Source organism: Candoia aspera, chromosome 4 (genome assembly GCF_035149785.1).
Source record: "Candoia aspera isolate rCanAsp1 chromosome 4, rCanAsp1.hap2, whole genome shotgun sequence".
Taxonomy (NCBI): Eukaryota; Metazoa; Chordata; class Lepidosauria; order Squamata; family Boidae; genus Candoia; species Candoia aspera.
In genome coordinates, this window is record NC_086156.1 from 80318121 (window position 1) to 80338139 (window position 20019).

At 40.1% G+C, this 20019-nt stretch overlaps 1 protein-coding gene and 1 long non-coding RNA gene across 4 annotated transcripts in view; one reads left to right on the plus strand and one right to left on the minus strand.

Annotated features, from left to right (window-relative positions):
• Positions 1-20019, minus strand: part of MLLT6 (MLLT6, PHD finger containing) — a 107829-nt gene that overhangs the window by 21530 nt on the left and 66280 nt on the right. For both annotated transcript variants that reach the window (XM_063300748.1, XM_063300747.1), the window contains exons 9-10: positions 6550-6727; positions 4509-5108 (exon numbers count right to left, since the gene is read on the minus strand). In XM_063300748.1, coding sequence (XP_063156818.1) covers positions 4509-5108; positions 6550-6727 — 778 coding nt within the window. The remainder of the gene's footprint in view (positions 1-4508; positions 5109-6549; positions 6728-20019) is intronic.
• Positions 2437-5918, plus strand: LOC134495365 (uncharacterized). 2 transcript variants are annotated; one of them, XR_010067807.1, is made up of 3 exons: positions 2437-3645; positions 4455-4654; positions 4744-5918. It is a non-coding gene; the product is annotated as an uncharacterized LOC134495365 (long non-coding RNA). The 2 variants fall into 2 exon arrangements; XR_010067808.1 differs by having other exon boundaries at positions 4455-4649.

Here is a 20019-nt window from a genome sequence, read left to right on the forward strand (position 1 = left end):
CTCTCTTACATCTAATGTCCATTGCAGTGTTTCTCAACCTTGGCAACTTGAAGATACATGGACTTCAACTCCCAGAGTTCCCTAATCCCTGAATTATGCTTGTAATTCAGACTGCTGATTGAATCAATAGACCAGGTTGAGAAACACTGGTCTATTGATTCAATCAGCAGTCTGAATTATTATAACCCATCCACTCAGGCACCTCGCTTAAGTGAAATCAAGACAGATTTCTTCTTCTTAAGCATCTTCCACACCTCCTTCTCTACTCTGCACAGATTTGAAATAACTCTCCACTAATATTCTGCCCATACAGATGGCTCCTGCCTATGCAGCAAACCATGCGGGACATTAGAAAAAAGAATAGAAAGAGGATGAGAAGAATCTGGCAAGCAGAAGAGCATCTGCCCCTATCTTCACTTCCATTTAAATGGATCCTGGCATTCTCATGGGATCTGTCCAGTCAGAGTGCAAGTTTGGATTCTACTTCAGATGCAATGTCTACAGGCAACAAATAGGTATAAAAAGAAGCCTTGGCCTACAGATTCAGTCATCTGGGAGCTACCTTTCTTGAGGCTTCTCCACTCAGAGGCCAGCGTAATGTGTGTCAAAAATCAGGACTGTGGTTGTTGTCAGGCGGACCCGCCACACATAAAAAGCTTCTCTTCCTTTGAACACAATAGAGGGAGGGAAAAGAAGGGGGGTGGGAGGAAATCTATTGCCAGAGGCTGAGATTATGGAAGGCTTGTGGTTTGTAACAGCTCCGCCCTGAAAAATAATTACATCCTGAATTCTCTCTCCTTCTCTTCCTTGGCTCCTCCCCTGCCCTGAAGTGGGGAGAGAAAAAGGCTGCTGTCACCAGGAAACCAGAGAGATGCTAAAGTCCAACTCCTCCCGCCTCCCTCTCTTCTTCCTTCTTTCTACTTACTGTGACCTGAATAGAAGTGTTTGAGAGCAAGCCAGATATTGGCAAAGCAGCTGCCAAACAAGTGAGCCATAACATGCTCAGCCTTGGGCTTCTGTACTCTTAACCCTTTCTTGCAAACTTCACAAGCAATCATCCCAAGAACAGGTGAGTTTGTTACCCCAGTGATTTTTTTTTTCATGTCACTTTCTTTAGTTTCCCAAGGGTCAAGAAAATGTGCGACTTCAACATATGCTGGGATATTGGAAAAGCAGCGGGCACTGCTTGAAAAAGATCAACAGCAGCCATATCAATTGGGTTGCACTCCTGTATGGATCTACCTGGCAGCCAGACCCACTGAAACAAAGGAAGAAATTGAATGCATAGGATTGTGCTGTCTGCCTTCTGTATTCCTTCTAATGAGTTGTGCATGCTCAGATTCTACAAAAGCACCAGAAAAATGGCAATGGAGTACCAATCAGACTTTTGAGAATCTCAGCTAATTTTAAAAAAATTAAAATTAGTATAAATCAATCCATAAAAAGCATTAAAACAATGTAAATATCACATACAGATAGACGTTATCCTATAGTGGTGCTTAAAGTTTGTGAACCCTTTTGAATTAGGATTATCAGTTCATTTGAATGGAAAATTAGAGTCAGATGTTTCAACTAATGGGATTATAATCAGGTGTTAGTGTGGGAGGCCCTGCCTTATTTAAAGAATTCTGAATACTGTAATCACTATCAAAAACTGATCTTCACAACACAGGTATGTGGAAGTGTGTCATGGCTCGAACAAAGAAGATTTCTGAGGACCTCCGAAAAACAGTTGTTGATGCTGACCAGGCTGGAAAGGTTACAAAGTTATTTCCAAAGAATTTGGACTCCACCAGTCCACTGACAGGTAGATCATGTAGAAATGGAGGCCATTCAACACCACTGTTACCCTCCCAGGAGTGGTCAACCAACCAAGATCACACCAAGAACAAGGCATGTAATATTCTGGTAGGTCTCAAAGAACCGCAGGGTAACATCTAAGGAACTAAAGGCCTCTCTTGCACTGGCGAATGACAATGTTCATGAGACCACCATCAGAACACTGAACAACAATGGTGTGCATGGCAGGGTTGCAAGGAGAAAACCACTACTCTCCAAAAAGAACACTACTGCCCATCGACAGTTTGCAATAGTCCACATAGATAAGCAGAAGGCTACTGGAAGAATTCCGGGGATGAATGAGACCACAGTAGAACTTTTTGGCTTGAATGAATAGCGTTATGTTTGGCAAGAGGAAAACACTGCATTCCAGCATAAGAATCTTATCCCACTTGTGAAACATGGTGGTGGCAGTATCATGGATTGGGCTTGCTTTGCTGCCTCCAGACCAGGATTGCCATCATTAATGGCACTATGAATTCTGAATTGTACCAGCAAATTCTACAGGAAAATGTCAGGGTATTTGTCCATGAACTGAAGCTCAAGAGAAAGTGGGTCATGCAGTAAGACAACACCCCAAAACACACACATTGTACAACCAAAAAAATGATTAAAACAGAAGAAAGTTAATGTTTTGGAATGGCGAAGTCAATGTCCTGAACTTAATCCTATAGAAGTGTTGTGGAAGGACCTGAAGTGGGCAGTTCATGTGAGGAAGCCCACCAACATCCTTGAGTTGAAGCTGTTCTGTAAAGCGGAATGGGTTAAAATTCCTCCAAGCCATGTGCAGGACTGATCAACGGTTATTGGAAATGTTTAGTTGCTGTTATTGCTGCCCACGGGGGGCACACCAGTTACTGAAAGCAGAGGTTTGCATACTTTTTCCGCACAAAAATATGTAGCCTTGGATCCTTTCCCTCAATAAATAGATGGACAAGTATAATGTTTTTGACTCATTTGTTTATAGGTTTATGGGTTCTCTTTATCTAGTTTTAGGAGTTGTATGGAAAACAGGTCACATTTTAGGTCATATTTATGCAGAAATATTAAGAATTCAAAAGGGTTCACAAACATTTAAGTACAGCTGTAAATCCAGATACATTACAAAGTAAAAGCCATTTGTTATCTGGCTGCAAATTATGTTTCTACTTCTAGCATGTAGCTAATCTAAAGAAAAACACCTCACATTTTGCTCAGCACAGAGTTTGATACTGTGAAGTTAAAAGATCAAAACCCTGATCTGGATTAGGAAAAAATGGGTGGGTGGGGTGAGATAATCCTTTCCTCCCAATAAAAATCATCCTCTCTTGCAGGTATTTCCCATAGAAAGGAAGTTGCCATTAGTGCCTATAGCAGTGTCTTTTGGGAGATACATGAGGGTTTGGAGAGGGGGTGCTGAGATCACAGTAAACTTCATGGAAGTATTCTTGATTGCCATTCCCCATGGTTGTTCTAGGAGGTAAGCACACAGTAGCAAGCTTTGCATTTAATTAAATGTTAGTTTTTGTCAAAATTGTATTCCTTGGAAAAACAAGCTTTTGCCAACTCCCAAACCAAACATTTTGGACCAATAGTTTGATATCAGTTTCCTTTCACAAAAAATAGGCTAAGGCAATGCACCTTCTAATGTGACGGGGTATTGGGAAATCAATCAGATCTTGTAGATATGGCAAGTTCACAGACTGTACATTTGGCTAACTTCTGTTCACCATCTCCTCCCGAACTTGTCAAGTGAGAAAAGCCATGTGAAAACTGAGGAATCAGCAAACTATGTGAAAATCTGGGAAATCTGCAGACTTCATTCAGGTAAGACCCCTCCCCTTCAAGCTACTTTACAAAGGCAATAGGGTTTGGGGGGCATTAGCACCCATGTTATAACCTGTCATTCATCTTATAATTATTTGATTGTCTAGCAAACAGCTTATTTCACCTTAAGAAATGCAGATAGCCATGATTAATAGGCCTAGAAGTAAGCAGTCCAGGATAAATGGGTTTATAGACATGAACAATAGCCAACACAACTGAAGAACTTTGAAAGGTTCTGTAATTAGACCAGGAGCAAAGGAAAAGAAGCACTTCTCAGTTTATAAAACATGGGTAATTCTTCTTGTTCCGTATGTGTGTGTGTGTGCATAAACTTCTTTTTTCCTATTATTTTCAGCCTTCGATGGCAATAGGGATATATGATGGTGACACAGTGATGTCACTAGAATGGGCAGGGACAACCTTCCCCCAGTTTTTGAGGTGTGATGGAGTTACAAGAAGAATAAGTGAAACTGAAGGCACAGTCCTGTTGACTTGGGCAATTATAACCCAAATCACAGAAACAAAGATCATGATTTTACGCCAGAAGAAACAGAGTGCTCCTGAGATTAAACCACTATTTGCTAGACTCATACAACAATCTAAGCTACCAATCATGGTTTATAAAACTGGGTTCACACAGGACATTGAGCCAAGAACAAACAATCACCCTTATGGATAAGTGTAATACATTACCCCAGTCATCTTGCCACTGTATGCACTTTTAACAAGAGTTTCTCAATCAGTTCACCCTGGAGGAAAATAATTCCTAGCAATATATCATCATATCACCTCATATCTCATCTGCTCAGGTTCCCAAATCCTATGCCTGAATCCACCAAACATCCTGGCCAGAGGCCACCTACCTGATCCCAGAAGTGGAGATTCCAGGCTGAGGCTTGGAAGGGTGGCCGCATGGCTGAATGATCGTGAAGAGCCACTGATGCTGGAGCTGACCAGGGACCCCCCGAAGAAAGGCAAAGAGGAGGTAGCTGTAGTCCCAACCAGTTGGGTACCTGGCACTTCTTTATTCTTGCTACCTTTGGGCCTTCCTGGTCCATGCTTGCTTTTCTTATTGGCCTTGTGCTTTTTTTCCTTCAGGACTTCTACCTCTTCCCCACCAAGAGATGGCATGCGCTTGTGGCTGCTACCACTGCTGACTCCACCACTCCCACTTGGGGTGCCACCAATAGAGTTGGAGGCCTTGTAGTCCACAGGAGAAACATCCCGTCCCCTCTGCTGACTCACGGCCGAGGTGGAGAAACGCATGATGGAGCCAAAACCTGAAAAGATCACCTTCTGCTCAAAGACATCACCTTTTTGCCCTTCATACAGGGGAGAGCAGTGGGCGGAAGACGAGGATGAGGAGATGGGCTTGTGGTATTTCTCTTCCTCAGGCTGCTGCTGCTCAAGCTTTGGAAAAGTTACAAAGTCCTGGGAGAAGGGCAAGGAGCTGCATGAGGTACCTGAAAGGGGATCAAGCAAAACCCTGAAACCTACAGCAAGTCGAGAGGAGGTGTTATAGCTGCAGTTGTCACATCTCTCTCAGCTTGTCTTTTATAAAGTAAAACACTGCAAACAGCTCCCTGTCTACTCCTCACAATTAAAAGCTACAATTAAATGACTGGAACTACCTAATTCCTCATCCCATTACCTAACTAAAAATTAGCTTTTGTGGAGTAATTGCATGCATTTGCATTCATGGGCCTTGTTACCCTTATCTCCATTATGTATAATAAGTAAACTCAATCTTGAAGTGATCTAATAATATATTTGGGTCATATTTTACTACTGTGTGGCAGATACACATAGTCCTCATTTAGTGACCATTTGCAGTTACAAGAGTTATGAAAAAATAGCTTTACAGCCAATCCTTGCATTTATCCTTGCAGGTCTGTAAAGCAAAGGAAAGATGAACTAAGATTGTAAGCACAGTCATGGTTTCATTTAGCGACCACTTCGCTTAACGACTGAGTTGCCGGTCCCAATTGTGGTCCCTAAACAAGGACTACCTGGAGTAGAGATGGCAAATGTTTGGAATTAGTGAGGTATATTATGTTAGATGTTGGTCTTACTATACCATTTTTATGGTATCAAGCTGAGTGTACTGTGCCAATTAAATGTTAACTTATTCTTCCTATACCGTGTGGAGGAATAATTGGACTTTAAGTGTATATTATATTTTCTGTTGCATATTACTGTATATGATATATTGTAATCTGTATTGTATAAAGCACTTAGTTATTGGTATGAAATAAAGTTGCTATTATTGCTAATACTTACATAACACTTATTATCCCCATTTTATAGATGCAGAATTAAGACTGAGAGCAATAATCACTTGTCTAAAGCCACTAATTAGAGCAATGAGTCTTCTTGATCCACAATTCTGAATAAATACACTATCACTGCTCAAATAAAGGAAAGTGGCAATCAGGGACTAATTGTCTAAAAAAAATGAAGAAATCAAATTATATGGCCAAGACCAGCTGAATTATACAACTGATATAAGTTACATTTGTTTTTTCATGTATCATCTGTCTGGATTCTGCTAGTCACCAGGGGATAGGATAGTAAAGATCTTTGCAAGATATAAATGCCCTTTATCCACTGATCAGCTCTACTCCATCCATCCTGATGTCCGAAATTTTATGGGATTGCCACGAAACACTGAAGCCTAACTTTGTACAGTATCTGTAAGAGTTAGAAAGTTTGAAAAAAAATAGAAAACTTGCTTGGACTTACTTCTGGTCAATGCACAGCAGAAGGAGGGGAATTATTAACTCCCTAAGGGGGGCCAAGGGCAACAGTGAAGACTTGCCTACTGCTCAGAAAAGCCTGGCCAATTCAGGATGCCAGTCTGATAGCCTCCCCTCCCCATTCTCCCAGTTCCATCCTATCCTTCACCTGCTGGTGGAAATGCCCCACTGGACGAGGATGAGCCAAAACCCGCTGAGCTTTTCCCACTTCCAGGCTTCTTGGGTTTGTGGCTTGTACCATGGCTTGAAGATCTTTTGCCTTTCACCTCTGACCTGATGACCTCTGAGGATTCCTTACTGCTCTCGTGGTGGTTGGTGGAACTCTGCTGAAGAGAACAAATAGGGAAATAAAGAGGTATGTGTCGAAGACTTCTTTCACACCTGCTATGGCATGGCACGTTTTATGCTATCTTTCAGAACGTTTTGCTCAGAATACCTATACAGGGGCAATTATCAGCATCACCAGAATGACAGCCCCAGAAATTGTCTCTTGTTCTCCCTGGATCCTGGCTGAAAAATACTGTGTTTTCTTCCACAGATGTGTATTTTAAGACTCAGATGAGGATCTGCTAGAAAACTGTATGTCCAGCCTTTGCTTAAAATGAGTCCATCCATCCCCTTCTGAAGCATTCCATCCCACTGTCATACTGCCCTTACTTATAGAAAGCTGTTCCTAGTGACTAGCCCAAATCCATTTTTAATTCTGAAAGTTGCCCAGAATTACCTTGGTGAGATGGGTGGCTACATAAATGGCTTGCTCAAATAAATAAATAAATAAATAAATAAATAAATGGCTTAAATAAATAAATAAATAAATAGCTTAAATAAATAAATAAATAAATAAATAATCTTATCATCTGAACCCATAGATTCCATTACTATGAAAATAAAATTTGTTCAATAGAAGCAGCTAGGAATTCTAAGAGTTGTATGTAGTAGCAAAACTTCTGGAGGATGCCATCTTGGAGTTAGGAGATGACAAATTTAAACAGCGTTAATAATACACAGCCTTATAATAACCATGTACAAGGGAATGAAACACGCATACAGCAATATATATATAACCATAACAACTGCAGATAAAATAGCATTAAAATTAACCATAAGGTCATCCAGAAGCAGACTGGATCAAGCATATTTATGTATTTACATAAATATACCCAACAGTTGGAAAACTGAAGAGAGGAAGAATAAGTTTTCCAATCTGCTTTCAACATATTTTATTTTGTTTATTATATGATAAATTAATAGTGCCTCACGCCTTTTCTTTCTGTTTTCTTCCCCTCCCTGACACTGGCCTCCAAAAGATAAGGTGTTCTCCACCGTTTCTCAGACAGTGTCTTCAGGCAAAAAAGTGACTTATTCTAAATTACCTTATTTCTATATGGTTAAGAACAATCAATATTTTATGCACATCCAAGCTCCCATATCCTTGTGGGGCATTTTGAGTTTATGCAAAAATTTAAACATGCAAACATCTAAGTCTTCCCACCTATTTCACTTTTAAATTGACTGGTCAATCACCGTTATCAGCATTAATGTAAAATTATATGATACAGACCCTCCACGCAAGGTCAAAACATGGATTTTTCAGTTCCAGAGGTTACAACCAATAAAAAACATATAAATATTGTTTTAACTGTTCTTTCAGTAGTTCCGATCCAAGTTTCCTGATTGGCTTAGAGTCCTACATAATAATCTCCTTCTAGATCACTTTAGCCTCAGAGAGTTTGTGACCTCCAACTGGGAGCAACTTGTCTGGGTGATTTACAGATGGTTTTGCAGCCCCTCTCCAAACAAACATCAATGTTTGGAAAAACCCAGGGAAGAAGCTTTAAAAGGAGTAGAAACTGACAGCAATGAATAATAGTAAGGTGGAAGACAAATGGTGGAATATTTTTGAAGCCAAAAGTACAACCTTGGTGCTCTACAATAGATCTAGCAATTATTCATTAGGATGAGAGATAATCCTGTATGGGCAAAGACTCTAAAGAATTTACCTGGGTGATATCATTTTGAAGAGACAATCTCTCTCTCTTCCATCTTCTACTTCAGGGTTTCTCAGCCAGGGTTCCATGGAACCCTAGGGTTCTGCAAGAGGTCACCAGGGGTACCCTGGGGGATCACGATTTTTTAAAAAAGTTATTTCAAATTCAGCTAACTTCACATTAAGGAGGTAAGTTACATTCTTTATTTTTAGTTTAAGAACACTGTTAATGCATATATACAGGCCTAGATATGAAATGAATATGATAATTTTGTAACTTCTGGCCTGAACAGTGTATTTGAGCCTGAATGTGCAGGGGTTCCCTGAGGCCTGAAAAATATTTCAAGGGTCCTCCAGGATCAAAAGGTTGAGAAAGGCTGCTCTGCACTATACACATATATTATTAGTTGAATAAAAACCTACTGCATTTCCCCTGTTATGTTCAATCAACCAGCTCTGCTCAACATGCATTCCAGATGAGCCGAAGGTACCCAAAAGTCAGGGGGATGAAAACCTGAAGTCCTATACTTTCTCCAGGAATACAGCTCTTGGGAGGATCAATCAACTGAACTGATTTATAAATTCAGTTGGATCTGTGACAATCCATTTGGGTTTTCATATCTGCTAAGCAGAGAGCCAGTTTGGTGTATTGGTTAAAGCATCAGGCTAGAAACTGGGAGATTGTGAGTTCTAGTCCCGCCTTAGGCATGAAGCCAGCTGGATGACCTTGGGCCAGTCTCCCTCTCTCAGCCCTAGGAAGAAGCAGGCAATGGCAAACCATTTCCGAAATCTTGCCAAGAAAATACAGGGACTTGTCCAGCCAGTCTCTGAGAATCAGACATGACTGAATTTTAAAAAAAAATCTGCTAAACAGTGCAGAGACCAAAAGGGGTGAGAGCAATGCAAGAACAGTACAAGTAGGCTAATGCTTCAAAGAAGTCCAAAACAAAACAAAAAACACAAACAACCTCTCCCACCATCCCTATCTCAAGCTGATTCAGAAGACTGACCTCATTAACTACCCCCTTTCAAAGAGAAACCCTAAGGCGGACTACCCTCTTATCAAGTTCCTCTCTTTGCTAATGCACATTGGAAGCTATTCACAACAGAGTTATAGGAATGCAGAGAGGCACACGAAGGGGGTGGAAATAACCAAGTAACCACATCAAAGGCCTTTTTAAACCCATACTGCCAAAAGGTGACCAAAATAATAATGTATTAATGCTGGGCCAAAATGTGACTCCAAAATGAACCTTAAGTGGAAAATTCATTAAATCTTCAAACAGCCAGCAGTAAAGACCCAGATGTTTTCAGGGATTACTGGTGAGAAGCTCAGTCTTTTCAATTAAAGTTCAAACACAACAACCAATTTAGGAAGCAAATGATTTGCCATTCTTCTCAGGGGTGTCTCTTCTACACAACTTGACTGACAATTGCAATTCCCTCTAGAGCAGTGCTTCTCAACCTTGGCAAGTTTAAGATGTGTGGACTTCAATTCCCAGAATTCTGGGAGTTGAAGTCCACACATCTTTCGGTCACCAAGGTTGAGAAACACTGCTCTAGTGGTTGAAAGTTCACCATTTAGACTACATGAGAAGCCTCAGTTTTGTACTTATTTTATTAATTAATTAATTAAACAAATTTATAAGGCCACCCAACTCACACATTTTGTCATGAGTACTGATGGTGAGCAGGAGGGGGCCCCTATCCAGGGGGAACAACGCATGCACAGTTTAGAGACTTTGAACTTTCCTTCGAAGAAACTCAGAACAGACCCGCCTTGATTTCTGGGTTTAATCTGTGAGGGTTTCCCACGGCCCTTCAGTTTGGCAGGATTTTCTGTCTAGTAGAGTAGAACAATAAACACTAGAGACTCAAGCTACCGTCTCTGCGTGGTTCCTTGCTCTAAGACAGGACACATTTGCCTTGTTGTTACATGGTCTTTCTGTGCCCTGAATCTCATTGCCAACCGTACAATCTCATTGGTTCAGAGAAGGTGCTCTAAATTGGAGTGGAGAATCTGTGGGCATCCATATGTCACTAAACTACTACTCCCAGCAATCCAGCGAGCACAATTGATAGTGAGGGATGGCAGAAAATTCTGGAGGACCACAAGGTTTTTTTAAAAGATTTTTTTATCCTGCCTTTATTATTTTTATAAATAACTCAAGGCGGTAAACATAGCTGATACTCCTTCCTCTTCCTATTTTCCCCACAACAACAAACTCATGAGGTGAGTTGGGCTGAGAGAGCGTGACCAGCCCAAAGTCACCCAGCCGGCTTTCAGGCCTAAGGCAGGACTAGAACTCACAACCTCCTGGTTTCTAGCCCATTGCCTTAACCACTAGACCAAACTGGGTTTTGTATCGAAATCTCTTTCAGTTCAATTAATTATTTTGTGTCTATGCCAAACCTTTTCATTTAGGCACCATCCAGCCTCTTTCTCCATCTCCTCTGACTCCTCCTCTTTCTTTTATTGTCCAATCCCCTCCTAGCCCAGTAGCTGTTGTATTTGCCTATATCTCTACATTACTACTGCGACTGCCTCTATCTTAAAATGCTGCGGCATAGATTGAATTCCATCAGCTTGTTCCAGCTGCCAGCTCGACAGGCTCCTAGCCACTTGGGTTTTGGCCAATCTACTAGATATATGATAGCAACTGGAATAACTTCAGTGGGGCAGAAGACAGCCAGCCACTAGTAAGGCTTTGGCTTTTTGCTTTAACCCTTCAGAAACATGACCCTCTCCCCCTGACCTTTTACGAGCTCTTCATCATCAACTCTCCACTTTCTCTGAGTTCCAAGATCAGCAATATTCAGAGAGCAAATAAATGCACCCTGAGAGTATGAATACAGACACAGAAACATAAACCATATACAGTCAATAAATATTAACCAGCATAAGCTACCACTTGGGGGGTGGGAATTATACCCTGAATCGGTCTCTTCTCAATACTCCTGCATATCCTGACCTGTGAGCCAAGAGGATCTTCTCTTGTTCTGGTTCATGAACTGAGCTGCTGTAAGGAGTGACCTGGACTGGAGAAAGCAAAGAGTGCGGAGGGGAGAGCGCACAAAAGCCACTGAAGGCAGAACAGCGCACCCTGGGTTAGATTAGGGCTACTGAGAGCAGAAGGAGCGAGAGAGAACAATGAACAATCTAAATCGGACAAGAGTGCCCCTCATACACACAGGACAAGAGAGATGCAATGGAACAACTCATGAAGGCAAGAAATAGCAGAAAAGAATGAAAAGCCTACAGAGAGCGAGCTTCAGAAGGCTTGGCCATGTTTCTGGAATAAAGCTTCACCCTCTACCCCACAGCCAATGTAGTGATTCTCTGCCCGGCAGAATGTAGCGCAGGCAAATTTGAGTAGGAAATTGCACACTACAACCCAGATGGTAATGAAGTATAGGATCTAGTTAAAGTAATCAATCTGTTGTGTGTGCCTAGGTTCCCCTGCTTCAAGACATGTATGTATATATACAGGAGATGACTGAATGTGCCCCCAGAGCCTCCCCCAATCTCTTCAAAGAGAAATTAGCACATCAGGGAGAATATTTACCACAGACAAATAGTTTTCTGTCGAACACTCCATAATGAACAGTTAAGAGTAGCCTAGCCACAGTGACCCCTTGCATCCATAGCTTCAAAAGTGATGGTGTTGCATGTGGGCCTGACACTGGAAAAGCTGTAGCTAGTGCAAAAGTTTGCAATTCACCTCCTAAAGAAGGTAACCTATCAGGAACAAATTACACCCATTTACTACCAAGCTAAGTACAAGTTTAGCTTAGAGGTTATCAGACCTCTGGAAGCTGCCTGAACTGAAAGTGATTTTCCCCATGCATGAATCTCCCAATGTTCTCTTTAGCAAGTTCATTAAGGTAAAAACAGTAGCGATAATACCCAGCAAGTGAACTACTTTCAGCTTAAGACTGATATAACTATTATGTACAGGGCAGAGGCTCTCTGTTTCCTCCTCGCAGCCTTACAATGCACCGGAGAGGAGACATATCCGTTATTGGATAAAAGGGGAATTTGGAGCTGTGAATTATTTACTTGAATCCTTATCAGCCTGAGAATCAACTCCTATATCAATGTTACATACAGCCCCACAAACTTTGGGTCCAGGTGTTTTTTTCCTTATAAACCAGCCTGGCTGTTGAAAAACCAGCTTCTTGAGAGTGCCATATTTGCCAGAGATTCATTATGCAGCAATTAGAGAGCCCATTCTTGATTCAGTGCCCAGTTGTGGAACTGTCTTACTCTTTAGTTACATTTGGTGTCACGTCTTACAAGCTTTTACTACTGTAAGAATTTCCCCAGGCTTTCAGTTAAATTTGTAGTGCTGTGTTTTCTTTCTTGCTATTGATATTTTAGTTATTCTGTCTTGCATTACGACTTTTTAAGCTACTTTATGGTATTTATTTCAAATGTTTATATCCCTCTTTATAGAGTTCTAGGTGGCTCAGAACATCTATAAATCACAGAAATAAAACAATAAAGCAGCAGAGAAACACTTACAGTAGCCATAAAAATGTTTAAATATTAAAACAGCAATTTGATAAAAAGAGGCACAAGACTAAACATTGAATATCTTCCTAAAAATGAAAGTCTTCATCAGATTCAACAACAGAGGAGTTGTCTGTGTGCTTGATGAAATGGCTCATTGCACTGTACGTTGTCTACTTTTTTCTATCCCTGCTTTGAGGTTGTGTTATAACTGACAGCGAGTTATGTATTTTATAAATAAAACAAATGGAACCATTTGTAAAGGATTGGGCTATTGCTAGGAAACACAAATATGAAATGGAATCTCCATGTTTAAGGCATGCCAGGAGATGGGCCAGAAATAGACTTCATTTGTGTTTTAATGTGAGCTTAATTAAGTCACATTTATAAGCACAAATTTGATGGTATATTTAAAGCAACGTGTTGAATTGTGCATGTTTGGAGGAAAAGTGTACAAATGTGTACACTGATGAAAATAAAATGGACAAAAACAAATTGAGAATATAACTTGCAAAATACATATATAAGGTAAAGCTGCATTTAAAAAGGACAAATGCATACAAATACTTAAATCATGCCATTTTTGTTTTAAAAAAAATCACAGATTGATGTGGAAATAGGATGTTACAAATTTAAAATGGGAAACTGAATCAACCGGAATTTTATTTGTCCTTTATTTACTGTACTTTTCATTTTTCCCCCAATAGCCAACCGATAGAGCTGAGAACTGACTCAGGAGAAGTCTGAATCCAAAGGGGTGAAAGTTTTTACTCACCTGAGGTGGAGGAAATTACTTTAACTTGCTCTGTTGCAATTCTAAGGCCCCTGCAAAGCTCCAGGCCAGTTTTATTATTCTGGAGCTCCACTGTGATGCAAAAGATGGTGACATGGCGACGGTGCCAACATAGATGACTTTTTTTTTTTTTAAATGCATTTTGGCACTTGTTTGGCTAAACGTTTTAGGTCAGGATTGATTTCAGAGATCAACAGATTGGTCCTCCAATCAGTAGCCTCTGTGATTCAAACTGATCACTCAACGTTGGCTTGTGCCTGATGAAGCAGAGTAGGGACAAATCAGAAGATCAAGATCTGAACGGGTGTGTCTCAATGAAACTGCTTGCAAAGGATTGTAAGGACCTTTGGGAGCATTGCAGTGGAGGTCTGAGCATTTCTGGGGTGGGAGGAGCTAAGATCTGAAGAAAAGAACAAAAATACAGCATGAGATACCAGTGACTAATGTTTGCAGTCTTTAGGGACACTAACTGGTATATAGACTAGGATCCCAGAAGGGGTGGCTAGGATATAGGGCTTTGGGAGAAGGGTTTCCTTTTCTTTCTTCTGCAGATGATCCACCTGTTCCACTTCTTTCTAGGTCAGCATTTCTCAACCTCAGCAGCTTTAAGCTGTGTGGACTTCAACTCCCAGAAATCCCCAGCTAGCACAGTTGGCTGGGGAATTCTAGGAGTTGAAGTCTACACAGCTTAAAGTTGCTGGGGTTGAGAAACACTGCTCTAGGTCATGGGGTGAGGCATGGCTTCTGTTAGACTTGTGCTTATACCTTTCTATAGAGGAATTTTGGTCATTTGGAAAGGAGAGCTAAAAGAGAGGCTGCACTGACTGAGCCTACCCACTTTCACAATTAAAGAACAGAAAGAAGAAATGCAGTCATGGAGGTATTTCTGTAAAAACAACAACAACCCTAGAGACTTGTCCCAGCAAGGACAGATGCAGTCCAGAACAGAGGAGTCAGAATAGACCACCTCTGGATTGATTTGAGGTAGTTTATTCCTGGAATCTTAGATTCAACCTTTGAAAAGGTCAGATAGTTGCTGTACAATCCAACAATCCAGGGCCACTGATCGTGTGCACTGTTCACTAGGTTGTTTTTTCTTTAGAGAAGAATGGATTTTTTTTGTTACTTACTGGAAAATATAGTATTTGACCATGGCACAATTACTAAGAGTTTATCCAGTCATACAAAACAAAACAAAACAAAACAAAACAAAACAAAACAAAACAAAACAAAACAAAACAAAACAAAACAAAACAAAACAAAACAAAACAAGGGCTACATACGTGCCACCATCCTTTCTTCAACACTGAGTTCAGCAACAAAAAGACTGCACACATAGATACCAATCCAGTTTCATTCAGGATTTCCTTTGATTTTCAGAAGTTAACAAACAAAACTATCGTCAGGATTTTTTTCAGGCATATACACTAATTGCAGAATCAGCATTAGATTTCTGATTGTACTGGCATGTCTCAAACTCACAAACTGCTGTGCATATATTACCATTCAAGTTATGCTTTTTGCCAGGTACGTGGCAGGAGAATGTTTCCCCATTCATGAAACCATTACGCTACCACAGTATTGTGCTTACAATGACTGAATACAGAATTATTGCCAAGCACAACAATAAACTAGCAGAATGCTGTTCACATGACTTGCAATTAGCAAGAAGCACAGAGAATGAACCAGTTTTCAGCTTTCATGGAAGACTACTTACTCATTAGCCTTGATGAACAGCCTTAAGGTGGAGAACTGAAAATGATCTGCCCCTCCCATGACTTAACATGGAGCAGTGTCCACAAATAAGTTCAAACCCCAGTAAATGAACTTCTATAACCCTGGCATAGCTCCTACTTATGTCAATAGGACTGACACAGAACTGCTGGAAGACTGTGGGTGCATAGCTATTATTTTGCTCCTAATGCAGCTGCCTCATCTCTCAGAAGATCCTTCCCCTTCTTTATTTCAACCAAGATTTAAATGGGCTTTATTTTATTTTAATGGAAAGCAGTGGGTTAAACTGAGCACCAGGTTTTAAGTTTCATTAAGACTTTGAGAACAATGTACTTAGCATGTCACGAGACAGCTCCCTGAAAGAAGTGACTCCATAGGTAATGAAAGAGGTAGCCTAACTGCATGAATATAAGCCAGGAGAGTATTGAAAAAGGGAAGGAATGGGGGTGAAATGGATAAGGAAAACCTCCATATTAACTGTAACATGAAATTGCTACATTTTCCTTTTTAAAAAGAAAAAGAGATCCAACGAGCCAACAAACATAGTTTTCTCTCATGTATAATATCCCTTTAAGGAAGATAGATGCTTTGGAACTGTGGTGTTGGAGGAAAATTCTGAGAATGCCTTGGACTGCAAGAAGATCAAACCAGTCCATACTCCAGGAAATAAAACCAGACTGCTCACTTGAGGGAATGATATTAAAGGCAAAACTGAAATACTTTGGCCACATAATGAGAAGACAGGACACCCTGGAGAAGATGTTGATGCTAGGGAAAGTGGAAGGCAAAAGGAAGAGGGGCCAACCAAGGGCAAGATGGATGGATGATATTCTAGGGGTGACGGACTTGTCCCTAGGGGAGCTGGGGTTGTTGACGACCGACAGGAAGCTCTGGTGTGGGCTGGTCCATGAAGTCACGAAGAGTCGGAAGCGACTGAACGAATAAACAACAAAATAATATCTCTTTAACCATTCTGATGGTTGCATCTTGCATCTTGATCACCTTAATTCTGAGTCTTGCTTCCAAGCAGCTTTCTAGCTCCTCATTCTTCTCCTGTGTACCAGATGAGAGTACAACTGGTAAACGATCTTGATTCACTGAAGAAGCTAAAGATGGCATAAATTGTAATTTTGATTTCTTCTAAACACCATTTCTTTATCACCTATCACCTCAAAAGAATATGGAGCAACTTGCCTCATTACTATTGCTTTACTACCTCAACATAATATTCTCTTACTCTTTTATAAGCAGTGGTGATAAAACTCTTGATCTCCCAATCATTAGAGATCTTTTTTTTTTGCAATTCATTTTAAACTTCTTCCTGTTCAATGGTCTGCCCAATATTACTGTTGACAAAAATAAGCTCTCGAAATTCTTCACAACTAAATTGAAATCTATTTTCTATCATAGTATCTGTAGAATAGCGTGCCTTATAGAAACAGCTTTATTTATTTATTTATCTTAAACAAATTTTACAGAAATTATAAAAATGAAAAAAAAAAGAAAAATGAAAAAAAAAACAAAGAACAAAGAACAAAGAAAACCCACGACCAACTTAACAAAAAATAAAAAGCGGGGAGGGGAACTATCTCTATATATAATATATTCAGGACCTTCAGGAGGGCCCTGAAAACTCAGGTGGGGTGGGAAGGTGGGCAACCATTCATGGGGTTGGCTTGGCCTCCCACCTGATTAGAATTTTTTAGCCTCTTGGATTTTACACTTATATATATTGTATTTTATATCTGTAAATTGTTTTATTTTTATAGGATTTTGTTTATTATTATAGTTTTAATTTTATTGTAAACCGCCCAGAGTCCCTCTTTTGGGGGAGATGGACGGTAGCAAAATTTGAATAATAAAATAAATAAATAAAATATTCATCAAATGTCGAACTAGTTTCTAAATCTACATTTTAAAAGATGGTTCTCTAATATAAAATGTCATAAAAAACAGATTGAGTCATTTTCTGATTAGTAGAAATAATTGCCTTTTCAAAACCAGGTAAGTTACAGATATCTCAAATTCAATTGTTAATATCAGAAACACTACTACTTATCCAATTTCTCAAAAGCAACCACCCTGGCTCGATATAACTCCTCAAAAAATAGTCAGATTCCAAAGTTTTCAGATATCACTTAAGATGACATTAACATCTTTCAGTTTACAAAATGTCCCCATAAATCTACTTATGTACATTAAAATATTATTCCAAAAGGATGTCAGTGATTCACAAGACCAAATCATATACAGTCATGTGAAAAAGTAAGTACATCCCATATAAAGTTTTTTTTCTTTTTTAACATAATGTGGACAAAACAGTGTTTTGTCTTCATTCAAACAGTATGTAAAGATAAAGGTGATGTAATTGAACAAAAAAGCTGTGAAAACTTCATAATCATTCATTCAACAAAAAATTAACATATATGCCATTTCCTTCTGGGGAAAAAGTAAGTACACCCTTGGTTCTAGCACCTGGTATTGCCCCTTTGGCAGAAACAAACTCAAGTAGGCGTTTCTTCTAACCAGGGTTTTTCAACCAGGGTTCCATGGTGCCCTAGGGTTCCGCGAGAGGTCACTAGGGGTTCCCTGGGAGATGACAAATTATTTTAAAAATTATTTCAAATTTGGGCAAATTTACATTAAAGAGGTAACTTTTATTCTTTATTTTTAGTTTAAGAACACCGTTAATGCATATATACAGGCCTATACATAAAACAAATATAATAATTTTGTGACTTCTGGCCTATATTTGAGCCTGAATGTACAGAGGTTCCCTGAGGCCTGAAAAATATTTCAGGGGTTCCTCCAGGGTCAAAAAGTTGAGAAAGGCTGCTTCTAATTGTCAACCAGTTTCTGAAATCGATTGGGAGGAGGTTTTTTTTAAAACTATTCCTCTATGTAGAATGTTTTCAGTTGTGTGATGTGTGATGGGTTTCTTGCAAGTGCAGCCTGTTTCTAATCGCCCCACAACATCTTGGTGGGACTTAGATCCGGGCTTTGACTTGGCCATTCCAGGACCCTTCATTTTTTTTTTTTTAAGCCATTCCTTGGTGGATTTACTAGAACATTTAGGGTCACTGTTGTGTTGCAAGGTCCACTTTTGGTTGAGCTTTAATCTTCTGACAGATAGTCTCACAATATCCTCAAGCACCCTCTGGTACAATGAAGAATCCATAGTGGATTTTATCATGGTGAGCTGCCCAAGCCCTGATGCAGCAAATCAGGCCCAAACTGTAACATTTCCACCACCATGCTTTACAGCTGGTATCAGGTTTTTCTGGTGAGATGCTGCCTTTGGTTTCCGTCAAACATGTCTTCTGGTGTTGTGGCCAAATAATTCTACCTTTGCCTCATCTGTTCAGAGCACATTGTTCCAGAAGTCCTGGTCTTTGCCTAGGTATTCATGAGCAAACCTTAGCCTTGCCCTGATGTTCTTTCTGGACAGCAAAAGTTTCCTCCTGACATACCTCCCATCTAGATCTAATTTGTGCAGCTTCTTTCAAATGGTAGACTCATGTACTTTGACATCAATAGTGGTGAGAACTACCTGTAGGTCACATGATGACATTCTGAGGTTCTTAAGAGACTTCCTTCAGCATCTTGTGTTCTGCTCTTGGGCTGAACTTGCTGAACTTGCTGGACAGCCTGGCTTGTGCAAGTTGGCAGTTGTCTGAAATCCACTCATAGATGATCTTCTGGATGGTGGAATGATTGATGTTCAATTGTTTGACAACATTTTAAAATCCCTTTCCAGACTCATAGGCATCTCTAACCTTCTTTCTGAAGGCCTCAGAGAGCTCTTTCAATCTAGGCATAGTGATACCACACACTTCAACAACAAAGAGCAAATCAAACTAAATATCTGAGTTTTAAATCAGATATTTTCTGATTTGTTCTGATATGTTTCTCCCAGATCCTCTCTAATAATGTTCTAATCATTTGCACCTGATCTGGTGCACCTGACTCTAATTTTAGGTATTTGAGATAGTGATAAATGTAGGGGTATACTTACTTTTTCCACATGCGACATTTGTTTGTGCCTTCCACAATTAAGTTTGAGCAGTTCTTCAATGTCTTTGTGGAACTCTGAATGTGCCTCCCCCACCCCCGCCCCACCTTTATCCTAAAGAGAACTAGGGAAGTTGTGGACGGGAAAGCACAACATGAGATGGGGAAACTTAGAAGAGATCAATTACCACCAGAATGGTATCCAGGCCACCAACATATGAGGTATCAGTTATAAAATCCAAGGTAAGTGTATCCTAAGACTCTGGTGGGAAGGTGATAGGATGCAGCAGTTCAGATGGTTTGCAGGTCAGATGCTCAGCATGGCAAGAAATGTGATATGACAAAGCATATGCCTTGACACAAGTCTGAGAAGGAATGCCCAGTTGGCTGGCTGTCACAGAACAGCTGCTACACTTCTTTCCTCAAGGAAGGAGGAAGATACAATCAATTGTTCTGGCATGGGGAGACAAGGTGAAGTCTGAAGCATGAGCCTATACAACAAAGGGGCAGTGGGATCTGGATGATGGAGGATGGGCTGAGAAGTGAATGCCTCTTTATATAGGAAAAAGGCTTGTTGGGC